Source organism: Crocodylus siamensis, chromosome 12 (assembly GCF_052110815.1).
Source record: "Crocodylus siamensis isolate JL-2025a chromosome 12, ASM5211081v1, whole genome shotgun sequence".
Taxonomy (NCBI): Eukaryota; Metazoa; Chordata; order Crocodylia; family Crocodylidae; genus Crocodylus; species Crocodylus siamensis.
Window position 1 is genome coordinate 3,916,334 of NC_143406.1, and position 21,421 is coordinate 3,937,754.

A 21,421-nucleotide genomic window follows, 5' to 3' on the forward strand; every position below is an offset into this window, starting at 1 on the left:
GCAAAGAAATTTCACATTTAACATCATTTAAAAGGGCTGTAGGAATGAACTAGTCCATAAGCTATCATATTAGGGCAATTTGTTTTTAAGTCACATATATACCAATTCCAATTTCCCATTACTATGCAAAAACTACACTTCCTACATTCAATAAGCCTGGGAGAGCAGATTCACACTGCCACTGCCAATCATGGAAACACCTGCTACTATATTCTCATGTAAAAGTTGGAACTAAAAGTATACGGTAGTTTAATTCTCCCGACTGCTATCAGGAGGATGAAAAATGCTTAATCTATCCAAGACAGTTTGCACTTCTCTCCTCTTTAGGATTCAATACACACTACTGCAATTTCATTTCTTTCTTCATTCTTAGGAATGAGTATTGCTGCTTTAAATTCTAATAATACATTGAGAATTCAAGGGTAAGGACTGTACCTTGATCCAAACAACATAGGAGATGATACGCAAGCGGGAGGACCAGCGCAACGTATGCAGGATATCACATTCACTCATATCAGGCGTGTTCATCGCCAGCTGATTCATGTAGTTTTTAGAAGGGGGCAAAATCCCCAGGATCCTCCAGAGTATCAAGAAGTAGTACTGAAGTGCACAGGCCTCCTAATAAAGGCAAGAGAGGTATACATCAGTAAGAGCGCTTTCATTTGCCCTAGAACAGCTATAATTCTATCACTGGGTTTCTGTGTAGGTAAAGATACTATCCCAAAGATTAGAGTATACTAGACAACCCTTCTATCTGTGCTGAATGTGGCATGACTTTTCTTAGCTCACTCAACAATTTTATTTTCTTCACGGTGGCTCATTCCATCATCTTCTAGCTAAACCTCCTGCATACATTTGGAAGGTAAGATGAGCCTGAAGTCAAAAGTATATAATATGTTTCAAGAGAACTTCAGCAGAAATGTCATTTAATATCATTTACCACCCAACTTGGCTTGGAGAGTGGACATTTTCAAAACTATCCTGGAGAGCCTGCTGTTCGAGTAAAAGGTTCTCTCTCACTAACAGAACTACAACAAAAGGAATATATGCCCTCCTAGCTGTAAAGAGCAAGTAATTCCTTCTAAGCAGTGAGGGAAACCTGAAACAGACACTGCCCTACAGGTTATGCTCATGAGTGAACCACATTACTGTCGCAGCATTGGGATGGTCTTTTAAGGAAAAAGTCCTTAACTCTGACTTAGTCAGCTGCTTCCCCTGGGATGGGTTTGAGACCAAGTATTGAGCAATAGCATGCAGGTCACCTGGTCCTCAGATAGAAGGCCAAAAGGCAATTCAATCTGGGAGAGACCTGTAAGGGATCAAGAAAGCCATGATGGGAGATGAGGGGTATACAACCTGCAAGTGTGCTCCCCTACCAATGAAGCAGATGATCTGCTGTGTGGGGGGCAAGCAACAGATCCTCCTAAGGTAAAGCCTGCAGAAGCAGCCCAGCCAAGAAACAGGACCTGGCTTATCTGTTCTGGTTTGCATTGGACTGCTCCGATTTCAAATTAACCCCGCCCCAGAAGATGGTACTGAAATTCTGCTGCTGCTGGGAGCATTAGCTTAAACTTGTATAAAGTAAAAACCTACTGCAAACAATTCAGTTCTCAACTTCCATAACTATTGCCCAGACTCTCATAAAACCCAACCCCTGGAGCCGCCTGACATCATGGACAGTGCTATAACCCCACTGACATACGCCCTTACCAGTGCTGTGACGTTTTTGTTTTCTTTCCTCCGGAGGGTGTCAAACTGTGATCCAGCTGCAAGTAGTGAGGTCAGGGCCGCATAAAGCTCATCATACTTCACAATCCTAGAAAACAGGACCTCACAAACCTATGGAAGAAGCCAAACCAGGATTGTTTCTTCCTCAGTTGCACAACTCCCTATCCACGTGCACTTGAGATCCTCTCCCGCACAAGCAAAACACACCGCAGAGCGTCAGCAAGAAACAACCTCAGGTCAGGTTTGTGACAACTGCTCCAATAACCACCCAGGGTGATAAAAGATGCATTCAGCGTGTGCCTAAAAGCAGCAAAATTTACAACAGGATCCCTGATGTACGTGAGAAACTGCCCCATCTAACAGCATGCTACCCTCTCGTCAGCTGCCACAATGCCAGTTTTAGTGAGCGAGGACAGCAGCCGGGGGCGAGAATAGATGGGACATGGGGCAAAGAGATGGGGAGGCAATTCTGAAGCCAGCTCCCTTTCACCTCAATTGCTAAGAAACTCAAGAGTTAACTTGGACTGAAAGGCTCTTTGTGTAGGTCTGAGTGAATCCCAGGTTAGTACAGTAGAAGAGGTCTCCTGTTCTTTAGCCAATGTTTATTTCCAAGCAACACAGAGTGGTCAAAGGAACTGCCAAAACATCACAACTGGGAAGCCTCAGATGTTTCACCCAAGATGCCCATCTAAAACTTGAGCCTGAACACAAATTTAAACAATATTAAAATCCCTTGGTTAATTATTTTATACTGCTATCGCCTATGCAGCTAATGTTTACAGTTCCTCCTTAATAAAAACAGTAACTCTCAAGCAGGTTTCCTCTCTGGTACATCATATCTGCAGTCCAGGTCATTTTCTACACTGACTCTCTATGCACTGGAACTGAAAAGCACATTCTCTATCTACTGCTCTTCCCCCTCATTTCTCCATGTGGCTGTTGTAAAGTCAACAGAACCCAAAACCTAAAGGTCTGGAAGAAGTCTTTTAAAGAAAGGAAGTCTGGGTACCGTGTTATCTAGGCGGTTCAAGTCATCTTCGGAAGCTTCGGGTGACAGGATGCAGTAGAACCTGGGCTGTGGCACTGCATCTGAGACATAAATACCAAAGTCATTTAAATTTAGAATTAGCAATACTGTTGGGCCTATCATCACTAATCATTTTCTCCCCAAAGCCAAGCCATTCATGGTTTAAGGCTAGGAAAGAATTTTGCTAAATAAACTAAGGACACATTACATGCACAACTGTAAAAGGTGTTTAGACAAGCTGTACACCCAGTGACTGTGTTAAAAATAGGTTTACTTTAAAGTTTTTCACGTAATATTCCTAAAGTCTATGAGCACAAAATTCTGCCATAGCTCTTCCTCTGACCTGATGAGCAGTGTTTGGTCCAGTTTTCTTCCACTTCTTTAAAGCCATGGTAGATAGGGATAGCGGTTCGTCTACTACTCTCCTGGGATCCGCTGACCCAGCCTATGGGTGGGGTTAGCAGATTATATTGCACCTGTGTAAATGCAGACACCGAAAACAAAGGTTCACGGATAACTAAAAAAACCCATATAAAAAGAGTCCTAACTAACAAACTGTTTGAAATAACAGGACGCTTTCAGGTAGAGACGGGATTTATACATTTCAGTCAGTGGAGCAAGACTACAGTCCAAGGTTCTGTTTTCCCCCAAATGTAGAACTGCCAACAAACAAAATGCAGACAAGCTAAACTCGGAGAACGCTGCATTAAAGGTATTTGTGAATCAGTGAAGAGACACCGATAGGCCTCTACCCTTATCAGAAGTAAGGCAGGTTTACTACTCTGGGCATTACTGTGGAAGCATCTCATGCTATCCAACATCTATTCACATACAGTAGCAGTAGTCATGCCACAACACTACTAAAGCTGCTGCTAGAACCAAATGTCTGCTGTCACAACCTCACAGGCCATTACTGAATTCAAGAGAGTTACCAGAAGGGCTAAAAAGGAGGGTAACTAGAGATAAAAGAAAGCAACAAATTAAGTACCTGCTATAGTTCATTGCTGAGGCTAGACGAACACCCTGCTGGGGTCGTTTGAACCCAGTACTTTTTCCTGCCATGGCAGGGGGTCGGACTTCTCTCAGGTTCCTTCCAACCTTACCAACTATGAAACTACCTGACTGAACATCTGTAACATACTTCCTCGGAAGCTTACCTGTTCAAACAAGTACACGGGAACTCTGGAATACTGATGAAGCAGATAGTCAAAGACCAGCAGTAGGCGAGCTAGGATTAGCGGTACAGACTGCAACTGGGAATCCATCTTTACAGTCAGCTCCAGAATGGTCTGGATACAGAGGGTCAAGATAGATCTGCGGCCTTTCTCAGAGAAGTTGTGGAAAATAAGCAAGAGGAGTTGGAGGTGTTCAACATTCAGGTCTTCTGTGTCACTGGGAAGTGCCCCCTGCAGGGCATTTTGTTTTAAAGTGCTCACAAACCTGCCAGCAGAGAAATAAATTGAAGTAGGAAGAGTTCTAGCAAGATGAGCTGTTCATCTATGGTTCACTCTTACAAGAGGGGTGGTTTAGCTACTGTAACGATGGGCTTAGTACAAGGACCCAATACCCACCAGGAATCTAGCAAAAAAAAAGTTTTGCCTTTTCTCTTTCAAATCAGTTCTAACAGAGCTACTTTATTCTCTGTTCATTTAGGTCTTGATGTGTAGGTAAATGTTTGCACTCCCTATTCTCATCCATATCCTGCATCTTTTCCTTCTGTGGAATTTCTGAAAGGTACCATCTCAAACACACAAAATACTCCTATCCCCCCTCTCCTACCCAACCCAGGATTTTTTTACCTTACATGAACAGCACCGATGTTGGATTAACTTGCCCAAACAAAAAATTCTGTCTCGCAGGAAGACAGCTAAGGAGAAAACTTGCTTGTTGTTATAATACTTAATGTTATCTTACCGCTCCCAAACTTTGAGGCATTCTGGGACATCAGGGTCTCCCTGTGCACTGGCTTTATGCTGCCAAATTAGGAGAAGGCGGGAGAGTACAGACAGACTCTGGGGATGGATGTACAACGGCCAAGGTCCTTCCGAGAAAGGGGCCACTCCCAACTGCTGTAGAAGTGTATTCTGATGCAAAAAAACCAAATATATTATTAGTTGGGAGGAAAGCCTTACATGCTGCATGAAGTAAATCCAAGGCTTCAATTTGATATCTCTAGGTAGGTTCAGAGTTTAATGCATTGGTATTTCCCTTTGTGGAGTTACAATATTTGGCATATTTGGGTCAAATTAAGATGTTTATGTATCCATCTTTTTGTTATCAATCCTAAAGAGCCAAGCAGATACACAGGAAATTCTTGTGGTAAAAAGCATATTCAGAAACAATTCTTTGAGCTAACGGCACCCCAACTACAGAAAATAAATCATTTTCCCCTTTAAACATCTCCACAGCTCAGAGAGTTAATTTACAGAAACACTGGGCTGGAAAGACACACTTCTAAGGCATCAAGAACAGTCCCCTGAATTCACTTGTCCAAAGGAGTCCACAAGATCATTCACTTTAACTCTTTCATCCATACCACAGCCACAGAGGACCCTATTAAAGAGCCCAACAGTGTGCCACAAGACAGGCATTGTCAATGCCTCAGCTACATCAATGGCAGGGGAAATTTCATAGTTTAATGCATGATTAGAGGATCAACATATGCTCTGTGCTGCAAAATACTGACAGTCCTGCCAATCTGACCTGGTAGAAAAAATTCATTTCAACCCCAGATCTGACAGATGTTTTGATATCACAAGAGTGTTGTTTAAGATGTTTCTAACAACCAGGGGTAGCACTAACACACCCCAGGAAAATTCCCACCTCTAGCTATAGCCAACGTCCAATGCTTCATCAGCAGGCAAAGAAAAAAAAGACGGCCAATTAAAAAAAAAATTATGAGGAAAAATACTTTCTTCCATACAGATGAGATCACCAAGCATCTCCCACACAAATAGTTTCCTTTCAACCCTATCAGAGAGGCACCAAATACCTGAATCGACATATTACTACACACATTGATTTAAACCCATTCCAGGATTAATGTAAGATACAAATAAGTATTAAATGACGAGTCTACCATTGTTTCCTATCCTGTGGAATACTCTGCAGTATCTTCTCAAGGAGGATCTTATTTCCCAGCCCCACCATGCTCCATTCCTTTACTCTCAGAATAAAATATTTTGGGCCACAAAGAAGAGTTCTCCAGCGGAGTATGAAGCACCAGTGTCCTCACACACAAATACATGGTCACCCACGGAAAGCCAAGCAATTTGGTTTTACATCCAACATACAGATTTTTTGCAGACTGACCTGCAAGGTAGGGGACTGAAGGTCTGAGGTCACCAAGGAATGGTTGAAGTGATACAATGCAGCAGCAAATTCCTCATCTGATGTGCCTGCAACACAATCAAGATCAAGCTGATTATTATTACAACTCTACCCGCAGGACTAGAAATCCAAAAGAGGTTCTTGTGCACTGACCCTTCAGCCCATCTTTGTCCACTTCCTTGATAATGCTAGCCAGTGTGGCCATGTGCTGCTCGGAAAGAGACACACTTAAGTAGTTGCGAATGAAATTGTTCCTGGAGTTTAGCATGGAGGAGGTGATGAAGTTCAGAATATTGGAAGCTAAGCTTAAAAACTGAAAAGGAGGAAAAGAAGATATGCATCTTAGAATCAAGACCAATAGTGGTTGAGGAAACATTGAACAAAGAAAAGCCATTGCTAAATCTATCAGATTTCTCAATACCCAGCTAAACCCTGCCTCCATAAACACACATTTTGGGGGGGTTTTTTGTTTTGTTTTTTTTACAGTCCAGCCTGCTGCACAACAGCTCCGTTCCACATCAAGTCTCTTTCACAGACAACTGTTCATTAGCTTCTCAACAGCACCATTCATTTTCACTGTTAAATAAAGGAACTGTTAACAGCATTATCAGGCAAGTTCACCTGCTGCAAACTAAACTGATGGCAGATTATCTTATATCTGCTCTTCCCTGGCAATAATGATTACTTAGACATATCTGCTGACTGAAGAGTAGCACAAAAGTTCCCTGGAAACCAATATCCCTGTCATTCAGACCCCCAGCCTTCCACTCCCCACTAGATGGTGATACTTCATTGTCAACACACTAAACTGCACAACATTTAAACAATGAAGTTGCTAGGTGCCAAACTGACGAGAGCCTCTCTGGGTTGAGAACCACATTATATCTCACTTAGGACACAATGAGTCTTGAAGACTGTTCTGTACCAGTTCTGGGTCTTTGCGGCTGGCCAGAATGTTCCCGTTCTCCCCAGTCGTCTGTTTGTTGGGGCTTTTCACTCTAGGTGAACTCTCCAAAGGGGGCGGTGGAGGGGGTGGAGGAGGGGCCACTTTCTCTTTACTTGGAGAAATGGTCTCTTCAAACCACTGGCCGAGGATGGGTTCACTGTCATCATCTAATAAAAAAAAAAAGACAAGAAAAAAAAAAAAAAAGACGTAGGAAACCACCATTTAGGCTTAAAGCAGCTTCCCTTCTACAAGCTGCTTTACTAAGGAAAAGCCCAGCAAATGTACAAAGTAATATATTAGCAAGCCCAAAACCTGACATTTTCTTTGCAGTCACAAACTAACGGTGAAATGAGCCTGGCTCCAAAAGCAACTTCCCAGTCAAGGGAAGAAAGACTCCTTGGCATCTGCCTAAATAATATTTTAAACGGATATAAAGCTCCTGTATCACTAGGATGCTGACTGCAATAGACTGAGCATAGCTGGTACTTCTCTGCCTGTTGAACCTAACAAACCATTTTAAATCTCATCAGCTAAAATGTAACACCAGTCTAGGCAGGCAGGAGCCTAGTGCGCAAGCCTCTGCTACTTTAAAGGAAAGTGTGAGAGCTTGTTGCATACTATTACCCTGGCTGCTGTCCTCCTCAGTGCTGCTGAAGTCATCCTCATAATATGTATTAGAATCAGTGGAGGCACTTGCATCACTGCTCATGGAACCCTTCCTCTGACGCTGCAAGACACAAGCCTTAAAACAATAGCAAGGGTTAAACTCTTACTATGCACAACAGAAAGTTCCCAAAGCTCTTCTTTTATCACCCGCCACGAAAGTCTGCTCAAATTGCTTTGCCAACATTTCTCTTCAAATATTGTTTTCTAAATATTGCCTGTCATCATCTGCGATGGCAAGCAGAGCTAGAAACTGTTGGAAGACTGCAAGCTTAGTTTCATATTACAGTATGAACATAAAAGCTCCCATTCTGCATACAGTCCAGCAAGTCACTGGTCATGACTACTATTCAGCTTAATGGGATCATGTAAGAGCCAATTCTAAAATCTTCTGTTTAGGTTGTTAGTAGATACTTGCAAGAGGAGCTTTCTGTACAGGTCTCATTATTTAACCGAGAGAAAGAATGTTACAGAACTCCTTTATCTAAGTTGTCTCCTACCTTTCTGTAAGAAGTGGACAGCAAAGTCAGCAGCAAATTAGTGAGAGGCACAGAATCGATCAACCGCTGAATTCTTTGAATTGATGTGCTCTGAGCCATGATATTCAGCACTGCTGGGGGCCCGTCAGTTTCCCATCCCTAGAGGGCAGCAGCAAAGGAAAAGTTAAAAGCATATTCCAGTGGAGAAGACAAACCGATTAAGGGAATCCATGTGCCATCTACACACCTTATGTAGTGCCTCCACTTGCAGATCCTGGAAGAGTGATGTTAGGAGTTTGATAGCATGGTTTGCTAGCACCACTGACAGAACACCAAACCCTTGATGCCTAGAGAAAAATAAAAGATGATGGCTTAAGATCTCCAATACTCCACGTTCTAAAGAAATCATGCTAAAGAATCACTACTCAATCTCACGATTTTACATCACTTAGTCACCTCTGAAGGTTTTAATCCAGCGAGAGCATATATTCTGAACTTTCAGTGTATAAAGTACACAGCTCAATGCCTCCAAGTTATAGTTATGTCTTGCCCACAATAACAGCCAAACTGATCAGGTACACTTCAAAACTGTATTATAAGGAGGACCAGGTAATTAGTTTTTGTTTCAGAATGCTCCTCCACCACACGACACGTTTTGAACCGTTACTGCTAGTATCATCCCAAAACTGCATCTACTCTTTATCCAGAATGAAAGAGATGCCAACACCCCCAATAAAGAACAGCAGCCTTTTTTTGCTTGCCCAACTGCGCCTTCACCCAGGCCAAAACAAGAAACTCCCCCTTGAGAACAGAAAGCAGTCGTGCTAAGCCTCAAGTGGAACCTTCAGATTGTTTTGTAGATTAAAAAACCTCTTAGAAGAATCTAAGTGCTGGCTGACATGTAATTGGTGAAAAAAGATTAAGCTGAGTAAGATGGCTGAGAAATTGCTTTGTTAAACTGAAAAGGCAGAAAATTGGATAAAGGAAAGTGAATGGACCAAAATATGAAAAGGAGGAGTGTCTTCATGAAACCAGCCAGATTCCAGAGTTGCAGAGATTTCACACCAAAGCAATAACCACAGTGACACACAGAAACTGGTCGACTCAGTGGGGGTAATCACATACCCTTTCCCAGGGCCTAGTTTGGGAGACCCAACTCCCTCTTTTGTTCGAGCAATGATGTCTCTGACACGAAGAGCAGCCAATGGGTCTTTCTCCTTTCCCTTATCGGCTAAGGCTGTAGGACTGAGGTTCAAGATGAGGAAGAGGCTGTTTAGCAAACACCAAGCACCAAGCAGCTGGAAATTCTGGTAATGCTATTGAACCAAAAGCAAAACAAAAAATGGACACTTGTGTGAATCCAGCTGAACAAATACACCACCCACCTAGGTTGTAAAGTGAGAAAGTTTCACAAGCAGATCCATTCTTACCTCCCCCCCTGCACGGCGTGAGTTGCTGATGGCCTGCCCAATCATTTCGTAGATTTCAAGCTGAAAGAAAACCCAGCACTCTTTGTAACCGTGACGCTATCTGACAGGGTGTCGCTAAACCATTCTGGACACTACTCACACTCCCCTCTCAAGCTTCTTCTGCCCCCTCAACAATTACCCACCCTAATGCAAGCTCTCAGATGTTACAGAGCTTACATCAGTATCAACCTTTCTTTTGGCATCAGCAGTCCAATGCCAGGAAGCAAGGGGAGCAGAAAGTGACCCAGATACATAAAATATCCAATAAGCAAAAAGAGTTCTTCTCTGCAAGCCCCAGACTATGCATTTCCAGCTGATCCCTTGCTTTCTTAACAGAAACAAGTGAACACAAGACTGTTCTCCCTCAAATAGTTTCCCTCCATGTCATCTACTTACACATTTCTGTACAATAGTGGCAGCATCATTTTCATAATCTTCTTCCTTAGAACTAGTGGATCCAGTTCGTACCTGCTGCGTGCTGCCAACATGTAGGATGGCCATGCATGTTGCCACACTCACACCTGAACAAAGGAGAGAGCAAAAGGACTGGGTTACACTTAAGAGCCAGCCTTGGAACTGTATATTGAATATCACACACACACGCACAGAGAGTCAAGGAGGGTAAAAACTACATGTGGATTTGACTAGACCAGAAACAGTTTTCTGTCAATTTGACTAGAGAAAAAAACATTTCAATCTCCCCCCAGAAAGAAAATTTCACACAATCTGATTCATTAAACGAGCAGTGGATATTCCTAATGGAGCAAAATACTTCAGAAGTTTGCCATTTGCAGTAATAAAGGCATTTATGTGCACAGCTCCCTTTGAAATCAGTGGAATGTGGGCACCTAATCACTGTTAATAACCTGTCCCTAATTGATTTTGGGGTGCTAATGGCACTATTGAGAAACAGGGCTGAATTCTGGAAATCATCAGCAGATCTAAAACGCTAGATTTTGGAATAACGAACAACAGCAGAAGACAGCCACATGAATCAATTTATTGGGTTTGTACCTCTGAAGGTCTGGACTGCCAACTCTACTCATGTACTTGTGTACTCAGCCTTCACACTTAAAGAACATAAATGTCATTTGACAATTAGCTGCATTGCTGGGGAATGCTGTATGCAGGCGGCATATTTAAACCCATGGAGAGAAAGCATGGCCTGATACTCCATCCATTCAGAAAAAACAGTACTGTCATCATTCAAAGGGTGTCCTGTCCAGTCCTCCATCAGCAAAGAGGACAGAGGTCATGGTCTGGGCCTTAAGGGTGCAGGTTATAAGGCATAGAAAATGCAGAGCTACTGAGGGCTCCAAAAACAGTGGAGAAAGACAAGGGAATTCAGCTTTCCAGAAGTCCAGTCCTTCCAAAGGACATTCATTCACCTGCATAGAGGCAGCTGAGGGCCAGAACAGTCACATCCTGCAGTCGTGTGGGAGTGAGAGGCTCCAATACAGGAAGAGACAGAGTATCCAGTGCCATCGTCACATCTATCACCAGCGAGTGAAACCTACAACAAGCATTGAAGTTAGGCTTAGGAATTGCACAGCATGCTCTAGAAAGGACTTTCTGGCATCAAACAATGGATAAGGGAGACACAGTGGTCTGTACTGTGTCATTTGTGTTCAGGCAGTGCTCCCACTGTGAACAGAAGAAGAGACTGAAGCATCTTACCCATTGCGAACTGCCGTGGCATCCGCTACAGTGGCTGGCATAATGAAAAAGGAGTTGGCTGACACGGCATCCTGAAATCGATTTATGTAGCGCAAAAAGTAAGGGAGGTTCAGGCACACTCTCAGCAGCTTTTCAGAGCCACCTACCAGAACAAAAGCAAGGACAATGGAGAAACATTTTACCTGCATCATTTCATAAGCTAGATTTGAGACTGGAATCAACACTGCAGTGGCTAAGCCATTAGCTTAAGCCCATGGGAATTCAATGTTTTGCCCATGCTTTTCCTGTGGCACTGTCTCTAGTAATACACTCCAGGCAGTTTTGTTGTGAGGAAACAGACATAAGTCACAGCAATGTACCTAACGGAATAGAGCATTGATTCTCAGTCAGGGCTCCGTGCCCCCAGCTTGAGTGAGAAGGCAAACGCTCTCCTCTCCCTCTCCAGTGCCCTGAGCCTGCCCCAGATAGAGCAGAAGCTACAGGTGCCACTGAGGTAAGGACTGCCATGTCTGCTACCCTTCCGTCAGCCCTGATGCTCCCAACAATGTGTCCCACCTGCATGGAGGCAGACAGGTGGATGTGGAACCAGAGACACTTCGTAACCCAGCTTTTTCTCCTCCACTCCTCCCATACTCCTGGGGCCAGTGGGAGGCACCACAGAACAGTCACCATCAAGCGAGACCCTGCAGGAGCAGGCTTAGCAGTGGGGGCTGCCTTTGCCCTCTCGGGTAGACAGAGGGGTAGAGAGGGAGCCAACAGTGGAAAGAGCAGGGCACATCAAGGTTAGGTTGTGCCCCCAGCACCCTCACCTGGCACCAACTAGATCAGTGGCTCTCAAACTTTTTGGCCTCGAAGCACCCCTCCTTACCTTTCCTGAATTGAGATTCTAGCCCAGTGATTCTCAGCTGGGGTGCCACAAAATTCAGAAAAACATTACTGGAGGGGAAGGGAGTGGGGTGCCTTGAAGATAAAGAGGTTGAAAACCACTGGAAGAGATAGACTTAAACCTTGTTTAGATGCACCACAAAGCAACCCTCAACCTTTAATGGGTGTTCACCCAGCCAGGTGGAAGATCTTGAGTCCATTTCTTGTGAGAGCAAAGGCTCCAATTCCCCTCCCTTAAGCCTTCCTACACCCAAGCCCAGTCAGTGCTGTTCCCCAGACCATTTTACACTGTCCCCAACAATACGAATATGCCAAAGTTCTGTGCATTAAAGTGAATCCTTGACGCCTTCCTGTTCACAATGAACAAGGATCCACAACACAGCGGTCACCTCTGCTGGCTGCTTCAGCAGAGACCCAGAACTGGAAATGGAATAGGGTTGTACTACCACTCACTATACAAAGTGGCTCCAAGGCTGCTGGCCCAGCACCTTTCAAGGGCACATTTTTGTTTTTTAAACTAAAAGCTCATTCTTACCTAGCTCTTGCAGGCTGGCTACATTCTGGGCAATGAAGATACTTTTTGTCTTTGCTGCAGAAGCTTGGTCAGTAGACACTTGATCCTCACTTTCTCCTTCCACCTGACAGACAAGCAGACATTAAGATACAAGGCAACTGGCATCTAAAATATAGGATACCACAGGACATGTCTTAATGGAACTGAAGCTCATCTTACACAGAAAAGCCATATGCAACCTATGAAGATGTTAACTTTCCATAAGGTGAGATAAGTCAACCACCACCATGTGTATTGTACTTTCCCCACTCAATTCAGCATGCACAGGAATTTAACCAATGTAGACAAGCATCATCTGAGCGTCTCTGTACCCACATTTGGGGCATCAGAATCAGAACACTTTCATACAAAGGCTGACTCTTCACCTGGGTCTCTGGAGCAAGAGATGGTGATGCTGTCACTCTAGGGTTAAACACCGATGTCAACTGATTCAGGAAGTTCATCTGCACCTCCTTCTGTCGCAGTTCAGGGCTCACTGGGGAAGCCAGCTCTTTCTGATCCTCCACTGCATGGACAGAAGTAGAGGGTCAATTCCATATGTCAAGGGCAGGAAGAACATAATGCTTCATATACACCAGGCAAGTGCTGTTTTGAAGCAAGTGTTAACTAGGCTTCAAATGAGGCACCTACCATCAGAGAGGGTTTTAACAGTCTGAGGCAGCTTGGCCGATTTCATCATTGCTGTGAAAGTTATGATTTCGGTTCTGTCCAGGCGGCTACAGCCAGTGCAAAGCCCCTTGATTAGCAGAATCAGGTGTTTCTATAAAAAATGAGAAACATCAAATTAAATCCAAATGCTTCAGCTTGAAATTTCTTCATCTTCACAAGCTCTCAAAAGAGCCAATCTAAGAGCATGAAGGGGAATGAACGAAGGATAATTCGGGTCACTGAAACTGTCCCTTCTGCTTGCTACTGAAGAACAACCTTCCCTACAGCGCACACAGGCTCAAAGGAAACACCTGACCCTGTCCTTCAAACTTAGCAACTAACTTGCACATAAATATTCTCATTAACTCTCAAAACTCCCATAGAGAACATAGGCCGAGTCAAACTCTCCCTAGGAGATGAATGCACCGTCAAGATCGTTTCTTGCACAAGAAGAACAATCAAGTTGGCAATTGAGAGGCAGCTCTCAAGTCACTGTTTCCTCTTGTTTGCTTTAGTACAGGTAATCACAATGCAAGCAGGTCAACTGAGCTCCTTGAAGAACCCTACTTAATCACACTGCTCATCATAATGCCAGCAAGCAGGAAACCACAAGGGATGCACAGGATATTACAGACTTTACTCAAAGCTATTAAATGCTTACAGAATAATTTTGCCTTGTACAAGAGTTCCAGAATTACACGACAGCATGCCCCTAGAAGCAAAAGACTGAGCACCCTTTATGTGCTGATACCACTTAGCTTCCACTCATAAAATCCAGCCCTCTACTCACTTGTGAAACAGCACATGCTTCATCTGGGTTTTCAAGTCGTAGTAGTGAGAATTCAATCAGGACTTTACAAGCAGCTGCCACTGACTGCAGTTGGTTCCTGGGTACTGAGAAAATAAGAATCCTGTATCAATCAGCTGTGATATCTCAAAATACAGGATAATTAATGCTTAAAGTTACTGACAAAAACATTATGCAATGGAGATAGATATATATTATCTCTCTCCTTGCTCCTAGCATCTGATACAGCCATTTTTGAATAAGGCCTCATTCCACAATTAAACCAAATAACTCCAACAAATTTTTGTTGAATTTATTAAGTTGTTTCATCCAAAAGAAAGAAAGAAGCTAAAAAGATTCTGAAAAAGTCAAATAGTTTTACGTTTTTTGCAGGTGATATTGTCTATTGGATCAGCTGCATGATTGGGATAGACTTGGACAAGCTTTTGAGTGCAGTGAGACCTGAAGAGGAATGCACCGTATTCAAAGGTTTGTCCAAGTCTATCCCAACCATGCAGTTGGTCCAATAAAAGGTATCACCCATAGTTATTCTTGCCTCTTGCATATTTCCTGGACTTTCACGGCTACATCACTCCAAAACCACCAAATAGTTCTAATTTTCAGGACAGCACCAAGATTAATTTTACTCCAACTTTGAATTTAAAACATTTTAAAAAATCCCAAAAGGAAGTGCAACGTTTCATGTGATGCAAAATGATATTCTTCTCCAACCTCAGCCAAGGAACTGGAAAAAAAAAGTCCACTGGTCAGAGTTCAGAAAGAGGACTTGAAGAAACACTCAAAGGATGGCAACACCGTATACTATATTTCAGTCCTTAGACAAGACAGGAGACAAAGCATATTGAGCACTTACTTAGGCCACACACAGTCGTGATGTAATGTGTAGAGAGTGCAACAAAGGAGGAGTAGAAGGGCTCGTATTGCTTGTCATGGTGCAGGATTTCAGATTCGCTGTAATTAGAGAACATAACAGGAATGGAAATCAGTTACACGGTGACAGAGTGCATCCACACAATCCTTCGAAAACGTGAAGCACTTAAGAACATAGGCAAGATATTAACGGGCAAGATGAGGGGTACTTAATCCCAAATATATTTTTCACCTAAAATATCTGGGGTAAATTTTTATTTTTTTCCCAAACGGTGCAGCATCTCTCCTCTTCCCTAAAACCCATTGCAGGCCTCATCAAATGCTGACTTCTCCATAAGCAGGGAGATCAGAAAACCATACAACAGACTGAAGATGACAAAGTGACAAACGCCTTGGCCTGTGCCTCCCAGTTGGGCGCCTTTTACCATCCCTCTCCCCATCTATAATTCTCCAGCAGAAGGTCATTCCCATCTCAGCAGCCTGTGAAGTTTGTACTGCTTGTTTTGTTAATGCCAGACAGGCTTTGCCAGGACTGGAAGCGCTTGCATTCTTTCTCTATCAGAGAATGGAGCCGACTACAGCTTATGCAATTCTGCAGCCTGGAAGGTTCAAAACAAGCAGTTGCATAATGGTGGCAACACAAAACCTAACTTGTGAAGTGAGGAGAGGAAAAGGGATGTTTGATAATTTATAAAAATAAACAGGCGGAAAAACACATCTACAATAACCTGTCCCAGTGGCAGAGATGTGCAACCCCAAAGGTCCTGTTAAAATTTTGCTCCGTTTCCCACCTACATCAACACCATAGAGAGGAAAAAGTGAATGCCTGGAATCACTTCATATGGGAGAGTAAAAATAAAGCCAAAATACACCCTTGCACATTACAACTTTTATGTCAGAGATGTGCTTTTCCTTGATGAGGCTTGACAGGTAAGGAAAATGAAAATGCCCCGCCCACAGAAAAGAAGCAGTAGTGGCTGCGTCAGGGCAAACTGCGCGCACTAACCCACCGACGTGTCTGAATGCAAGTACGGGCAGAAATCTCTAGGGATGAGCAGGGCTTGTTTCCACAGCTGATCCAGCCCTTTAGGTATCCCGTGACTATTAAGACTGTGCCAATTGTGGTGATACGGTGTGATGTGGCTATCCTGTTTACTACATACCAGAACTCATTTCACTCAGGCCATCAGATGGCAGTTATTTTCATTCAGTACTGACCCAGTAAAGAGATTTCAAAAAGATTTAAAAAACCATATATGGAATACTATCAGCCCCAACAAGCCTTCTAAATGCAATATCAAAACAAAGATTTCTCTCTCTCTCTTGCTCTCTGGACAGTTTATACTCCCCCCCTTACTAGACACAAATGAATGCGACTGTGGACTGAATGCCTGAACACTTCAAGCAAAAAAACCAGGATACTTCCATCAAAACCCAGGAATGCCTCACTTCAGCAGAGCTGGGAGGCCGCTGGACCAATCTCTAAACTTCTCGGCAACGCCCACACTCACGCAAGTTAAAAATAAAACCTGTTGCATTCGGGGGGGGGGGAGACAGGATTGCCCCACCACACTAGGAAAGTTCAGAAGTTCAGTCATTTTACTTCAACAGCATCTCAAGGCCTCAACTGAAATCTGGACACTACTGTGCAAGTCTGAAGACACAATCCAGTGTTTTTACTGCAAGAATAACCTTCCTCTGAATGTCTTGTTTCCCCTCCAATACTTTGTGCCCTCTTCTGTCTGACTATCAATGATTTCACCCTGTTCAAACACAGCTGCTTTGGAAGAAGAGAGGGATTTATAAAGATCGCTCAAAGCACTCTTTAATTCAGACATTATTCACCTGCTGGTGCATGCCATGACCGTGTTCAGGTATAGCATACAGAGAAACAAAGCCGGCAAACAGTCCTCCCCCAATCAGCTTTCCAAGAAATCAAAGGGTAAAAGAGAGAAATATTAGCATGAAGAAAGGGACACACTCCAACCATTAAAAGGACAAAAAGTGGAAAACAGCACGGATCCTGGTGAAGCTTCTTGACTCTACTATCAAACCATACTGCGCTCTTAACAGAGCTGTACAATTGTGTAATTTTGAACTATGGGGGGAAAGAAGAGGGAACCAGTTCCCTATTAATCTGTGCAGTCAACAAAATGATGCCCTGTCATTTCCTCTTTTCTCTATTTTGAATCATGTTTTGCTGCTATGTTTGGAAACATGCCTGAAACAGAATAAACCACACACGTTCCCTCTTGGCTGGAGAAAGAGAAATAGGAAGCTCTGAAGTCAAAACTACTTTCTTTTGCTTTTAGACAGACAGGAAGTCAATAAGAGTCCAACGCCTTCAAGACATTCAGTGAAAGAATACCACTGATTTTGAAAGATTCCCCTTTTCTAATGCTTGTCAACGTTTGACTCTCAAGTTATAAACCCCCTTCAGATAAAAAACAAATCCTGTGACATTAATGGGATCTATGTGGACCTAGGTTAGCATTTGGTCTCTTTTTGTTTTTAATTTGAAAGATCTATGTACAACTCGCTCTTGTAGTTAAGGAAGGTCTGCAACCCTATGGACCCAGAGGCTCAGGAATCTAGACGTGTGAATATAGCCCTCTTTTGAAAGCAGACTTGTGTGGACAGATTCAGTTGCACATTTTGGTTCTCCACTTTTGTGCTGCGCTGTAAAGCAACAGCTGCGGTTTTAAGACAATGCATTTTAAGGAGAACAAGGAAGAACAATGTGAGCATGACAGCACATCCACCAATTTGGCAGCCCCTCTGAACTTCTGCTATTGCTCTGCTGTGCAAGGCACATTGAGAGATATTCTAGACCCAACAAGAACATGGGAGAACAAAGATAAAGGACCTGGATCAGTTCAGGGGAAAGAAATTCAGTGAGCTTCTGACTGAAGCTGAGAGATTTTGTTTTTTTACTTATCTGAAAGTCACACTGTTACTAAAGAAAGAAATGGCATTTAAAAGCAGAAGGCAGCTCTTGACAAATTAATAGCATTTACATCCTACTGGGCCACACTAACAGCTTCGTTTTTAATGAACTGGACTGATTGTTCTGCAAATAATGAAGCACAGTAAAAAGCTTTACAAGTTTTGTAATGTTCATTGGGCACTAATATTTCAGTGATGTCGAATATTCCTTACCACAACAACTATAATGATAAAATGCTCGGTAGGGATCCTATATTAATTTAACTACACATAATATTTTAACGTATCTACTGACATGTTTGTGGTTTTACAAAACCTCCTGAGCAACGTATCTAGTGGCTCTGTGCAATTCCTCCTTTCAGGAGTCAGTACACCAATTTAGGTGTAATCCATGGGTCGCTAACAGATACCACTTTACTAGAATACAAAAGTCCTGATCGTTAGTAATACTCAGAGATCCTAGGCATAAGCAAGGCCTTATTGTACTTTCTGGATACAATTCTGCTCCTATTGGCTTTAACAGTTTGGGAAGAGACCCTTTCTGTAATGCTGTCATAAAAACCAGCTTCCACCATGTGGCGATGTACCCAAAAAGTTTTCTTAACTTAATCTTCTGTTCAGTCTGTTCTACTTGACCATGCCACAGGCACCCTTTTTGCCCCCCGCCCCCCTTTCATTGTAGGCATCCAAGTTGGTAGTGCCCCTTCAAGTCATTAACTGTATAATTCAAATTTAATTGTGCATATTTAAATCAGAAGGCTGAAACTTGACTCCTGAACAAGCTGGCTACTAGGGAAACTGCATGAATCTGTCCATGCATGAGCTAAACTATGAAAAGTAGCAGCTTCTAGGACAACAAGTAACCCAAGTTTATTCTGGAAAGCTATTTCAAAATGTAATGATTGTGTTCTGTACTTATTTTAACTGCAGGACACCATGCTCATCACTGTGATACTTGCAGCATTTTCTAAAGGCTGTGTCATGTATTACATGCATTTTTTTTTTAATAATGTAATTACAACACATTTTACTGCTGTATTTTAAACAAAGACTACTGTTCTCCCTTGTAACACATCAGCCTGGTTTAAAGTATTTTTGTACATGCTAACTTGTATTCCCCTTCCCCCCCATAAAAGGTTCTCATGTCTGGGGGGCCAAGCAGCAACACAGTATGAACTACAAGGCCAAAACCTGCAATGCTCCAAGGGCCCCTGAACACCAATTTCAGTGGTTTTGGAGGGCATTCCACACTTCACAGGGTCAAGCCTGCTGAGAACTGTGTTCTTTACAACGAACAAGTTAATGAACCACTGGTCTAAGTGAGAAAGTCAAGCCAACATTTTCATTATTCATAGAAATACAAGCAATCAAATGCAGCCATTCAGTTCTTAGAAAAAGGCCAACCATCCACAGCACAACTTGCCAAGAAGGTTCTTGAATGGCATAAATATATACACAGGTTTTTGGTGGGTTACTGCATATGCACATACAGACAGACTGCCTGCGATTTGTAATGTGTAAAGCAATTGCGGTGAGTGACATTTTTCTGGAACTAGGAACAGTGCTCCAGTATTCATGCCTAATGTTTTAGGCTACAAAAATAAGTTATTTAGCAAGCACTCATGCATTAAATTAATAATTCCAGGAAGTATTCCCAATGGCAAATGTCCCATGCGTTCAGAACGCGACATCTCCAACTTTCTGGTAAAAAGAGACTGGCCTTAGAGATCAGCCTTGCCTTATGAGGAAATTTTCCCCCTCCCCTTCTAAACAAATATAATACAATGGCAAAACACAAATCCACATCAATTAGTCTAATGATAGTGATGTTGACAGCAGGGGCAAAACCAAGGTGAACAATGGGTATGAGGGTCGAAAAATGAAAATGAACAACTGAAGCAGAAGCACAACTCAAGGGGCTTAATGCATTCAAGTTGAGGGGACTAGATAACCTCCATCCCAGACTTCTGGGAAAAAATGGTATATGAAATGACAAGAACAGCAGCACATCTTTTTGATTCGTGTAGCAAGCCACAGGCAGTACCTTATGAGTGGAAAATAGTGAATATAGTGCCTATATCTGAGGAGGTGGAAATCATGATTCAGACAACTGTAAGCCAACAAATCTGACCTCAACAGCATGAAGGTGCTCTAAAAGAGATGTTGAAGAAAAGGATATAGGGAGACAGGTATTTACGCAAAGTAGTTTGTGCCAGACTAACCTGATACCCAATTCTCTCACTAAAGGAACTGCAAGAGAACTCACTTATCCAAACTGCAGTAAAACAATAAAGGAGCTTCTTAAACAGGGAAGCAACTTGGTGGAGGCAGGTTTCTCAAGGACCGGTCTTGGGACTGGTTTTGTTTAATATTTTCCCTGGCATAAAAAACAGCAGTGTGGTAGTGACAGGGAGATGGGGACACTGTCAATTAAGGTGAGATCAAGATAGAATGTGGAAAGAATGACACAAGCTCAAATGACAGAAATAGTACAAAAGGCAAAGCTGTGCACTTGAATACTAGTAAGGAAAAACTGAACTGTAAGTTGGAATCTCACTGGCTGTACAGGTTTCCCTTGCTTGGATGAGCCAAATGCGGCCCGCCAGGCCATTCTATCTGGCCTACAGGGTCCCTAAAAATTTAGAAAATTAATATTTATCTGCCCCGCCTGCCTGTCATGTGGCCCTCGATGGCTTGCCAAAACTTAGTAAGCAGCCCTCTGCCCAAAATAATCGCCCACCCCTGGCTTTACACTGTACACGTGTTCCTGGAAAACAGCACAGAACTCAAATCCGCATAAAAGGAACCCACTTGACAGTGTAACTAATAGGAATATTTTCCAAGACCTCGACTGTACTGACCCCCAGACCCACTTTTACAAGACAAGTTTGATACTCACCAGCAGCAGACAATATGCAAACACACGGTGGTGGTGGTGAACTTTACCACAATGGGAATGGCAACTACAGAAACATGCTGCGGACAATGAGCGAGGAGCACACTGATCCACACAGGAGACCATATTTTGGAACTCGTTGCTCCCACACTGCACTGCACAAAGCAGCTGACTACAGGCTTCCCTCACACCGATTGCACAAGCATGACTATACCTTGCATATAACAAATCTTTGGTATAAAAGGGTCATTGCACAACAGCGAATTTGCACGTACAGAACCCACGTAAAGCAAGGGAAACCTGTCTAGGACAGAGGCGGGAAAGCACTTGATTCTACTGGAGCGATTATAACAGCAAACCTAATGCGGCGAGAGGAAACTAGAACAGCTCAGCTTATACAACAGTTACATGATGGCGGAGAGGTCTGTGACTCTTCGCATCCAGTGCACCGCACTTAAATACACAGACTTGGGGA

General features: G+C 43.0%; 1 protein-coding gene across 10 annotated transcripts in view; it reads right to left on the minus strand.

Moving 5' to 3' along the window:
- UBR4 (ubiquitin protein ligase E3 component n-recognin 4) overlaps positions 1-21,421 on the minus strand; it is a 100,603-nt gene that overhangs the window by 78,149 nt on the left and 1,033 nt on the right. For all 10 annotated transcript variants that reach the window (XM_090023106.1, XM_090023105.1, XM_090023100.1 and 7 more), the window contains exons 2-23: positions 15,088-15,185; positions 14,217-14,320; positions 13,409-13,538; positions 13,144-13,283; positions 12,740-12,842; positions 11,320-11,461; positions 11,031-11,155; positions 10,039-10,163; positions 9,604-9,663; positions 9,299-9,489; positions 8,421-8,520; positions 8,195-8,332; positions 7,656-7,773; positions 7,011-7,198; positions 6,239-6,398; positions 6,068-6,153; positions 4,670-4,839; positions 3,913-4,195; positions 3,099-3,231; positions 2,738-2,817; positions 1,711-1,839; positions 436-618 (exon numbers count right to left, since the gene is read on the minus strand). In XM_090023106.1, the coding sequence (XP_089879232.1) occupies positions 436-618; positions 1,711-1,839; positions 2,738-2,817; positions 3,099-3,231; positions 3,913-4,195; positions 4,670-4,839; positions 6,068-6,153; positions 6,239-6,398; positions 7,011-7,198; positions 7,656-7,773; positions 8,195-8,332; positions 8,421-8,520; positions 9,299-9,489; positions 9,604-9,663; positions 10,039-10,163; positions 11,031-11,155; positions 11,320-11,461; positions 12,740-12,842; positions 13,144-13,283; positions 13,409-13,538; positions 14,217-14,320; positions 15,088-15,185 (2,986 nt within the window). The remainder of the gene's footprint in view (positions 1-435; positions 619-1,710; positions 1,840-2,737; positions 2,818-3,098; positions 3,232-3,912; positions 4,196-4,669; positions 4,840-6,067; positions 6,154-6,238; positions 6,399-7,010; positions 7,199-7,655; positions 7,774-8,194; positions 8,333-8,420; positions 8,521-9,298; positions 9,490-9,603; positions 9,664-10,038; positions 10,164-11,030; positions 11,156-11,319; positions 11,462-12,739; positions 12,843-13,143; positions 13,284-13,408; positions 13,539-14,216; positions 14,321-15,087; positions 15,186-21,421) is intronic.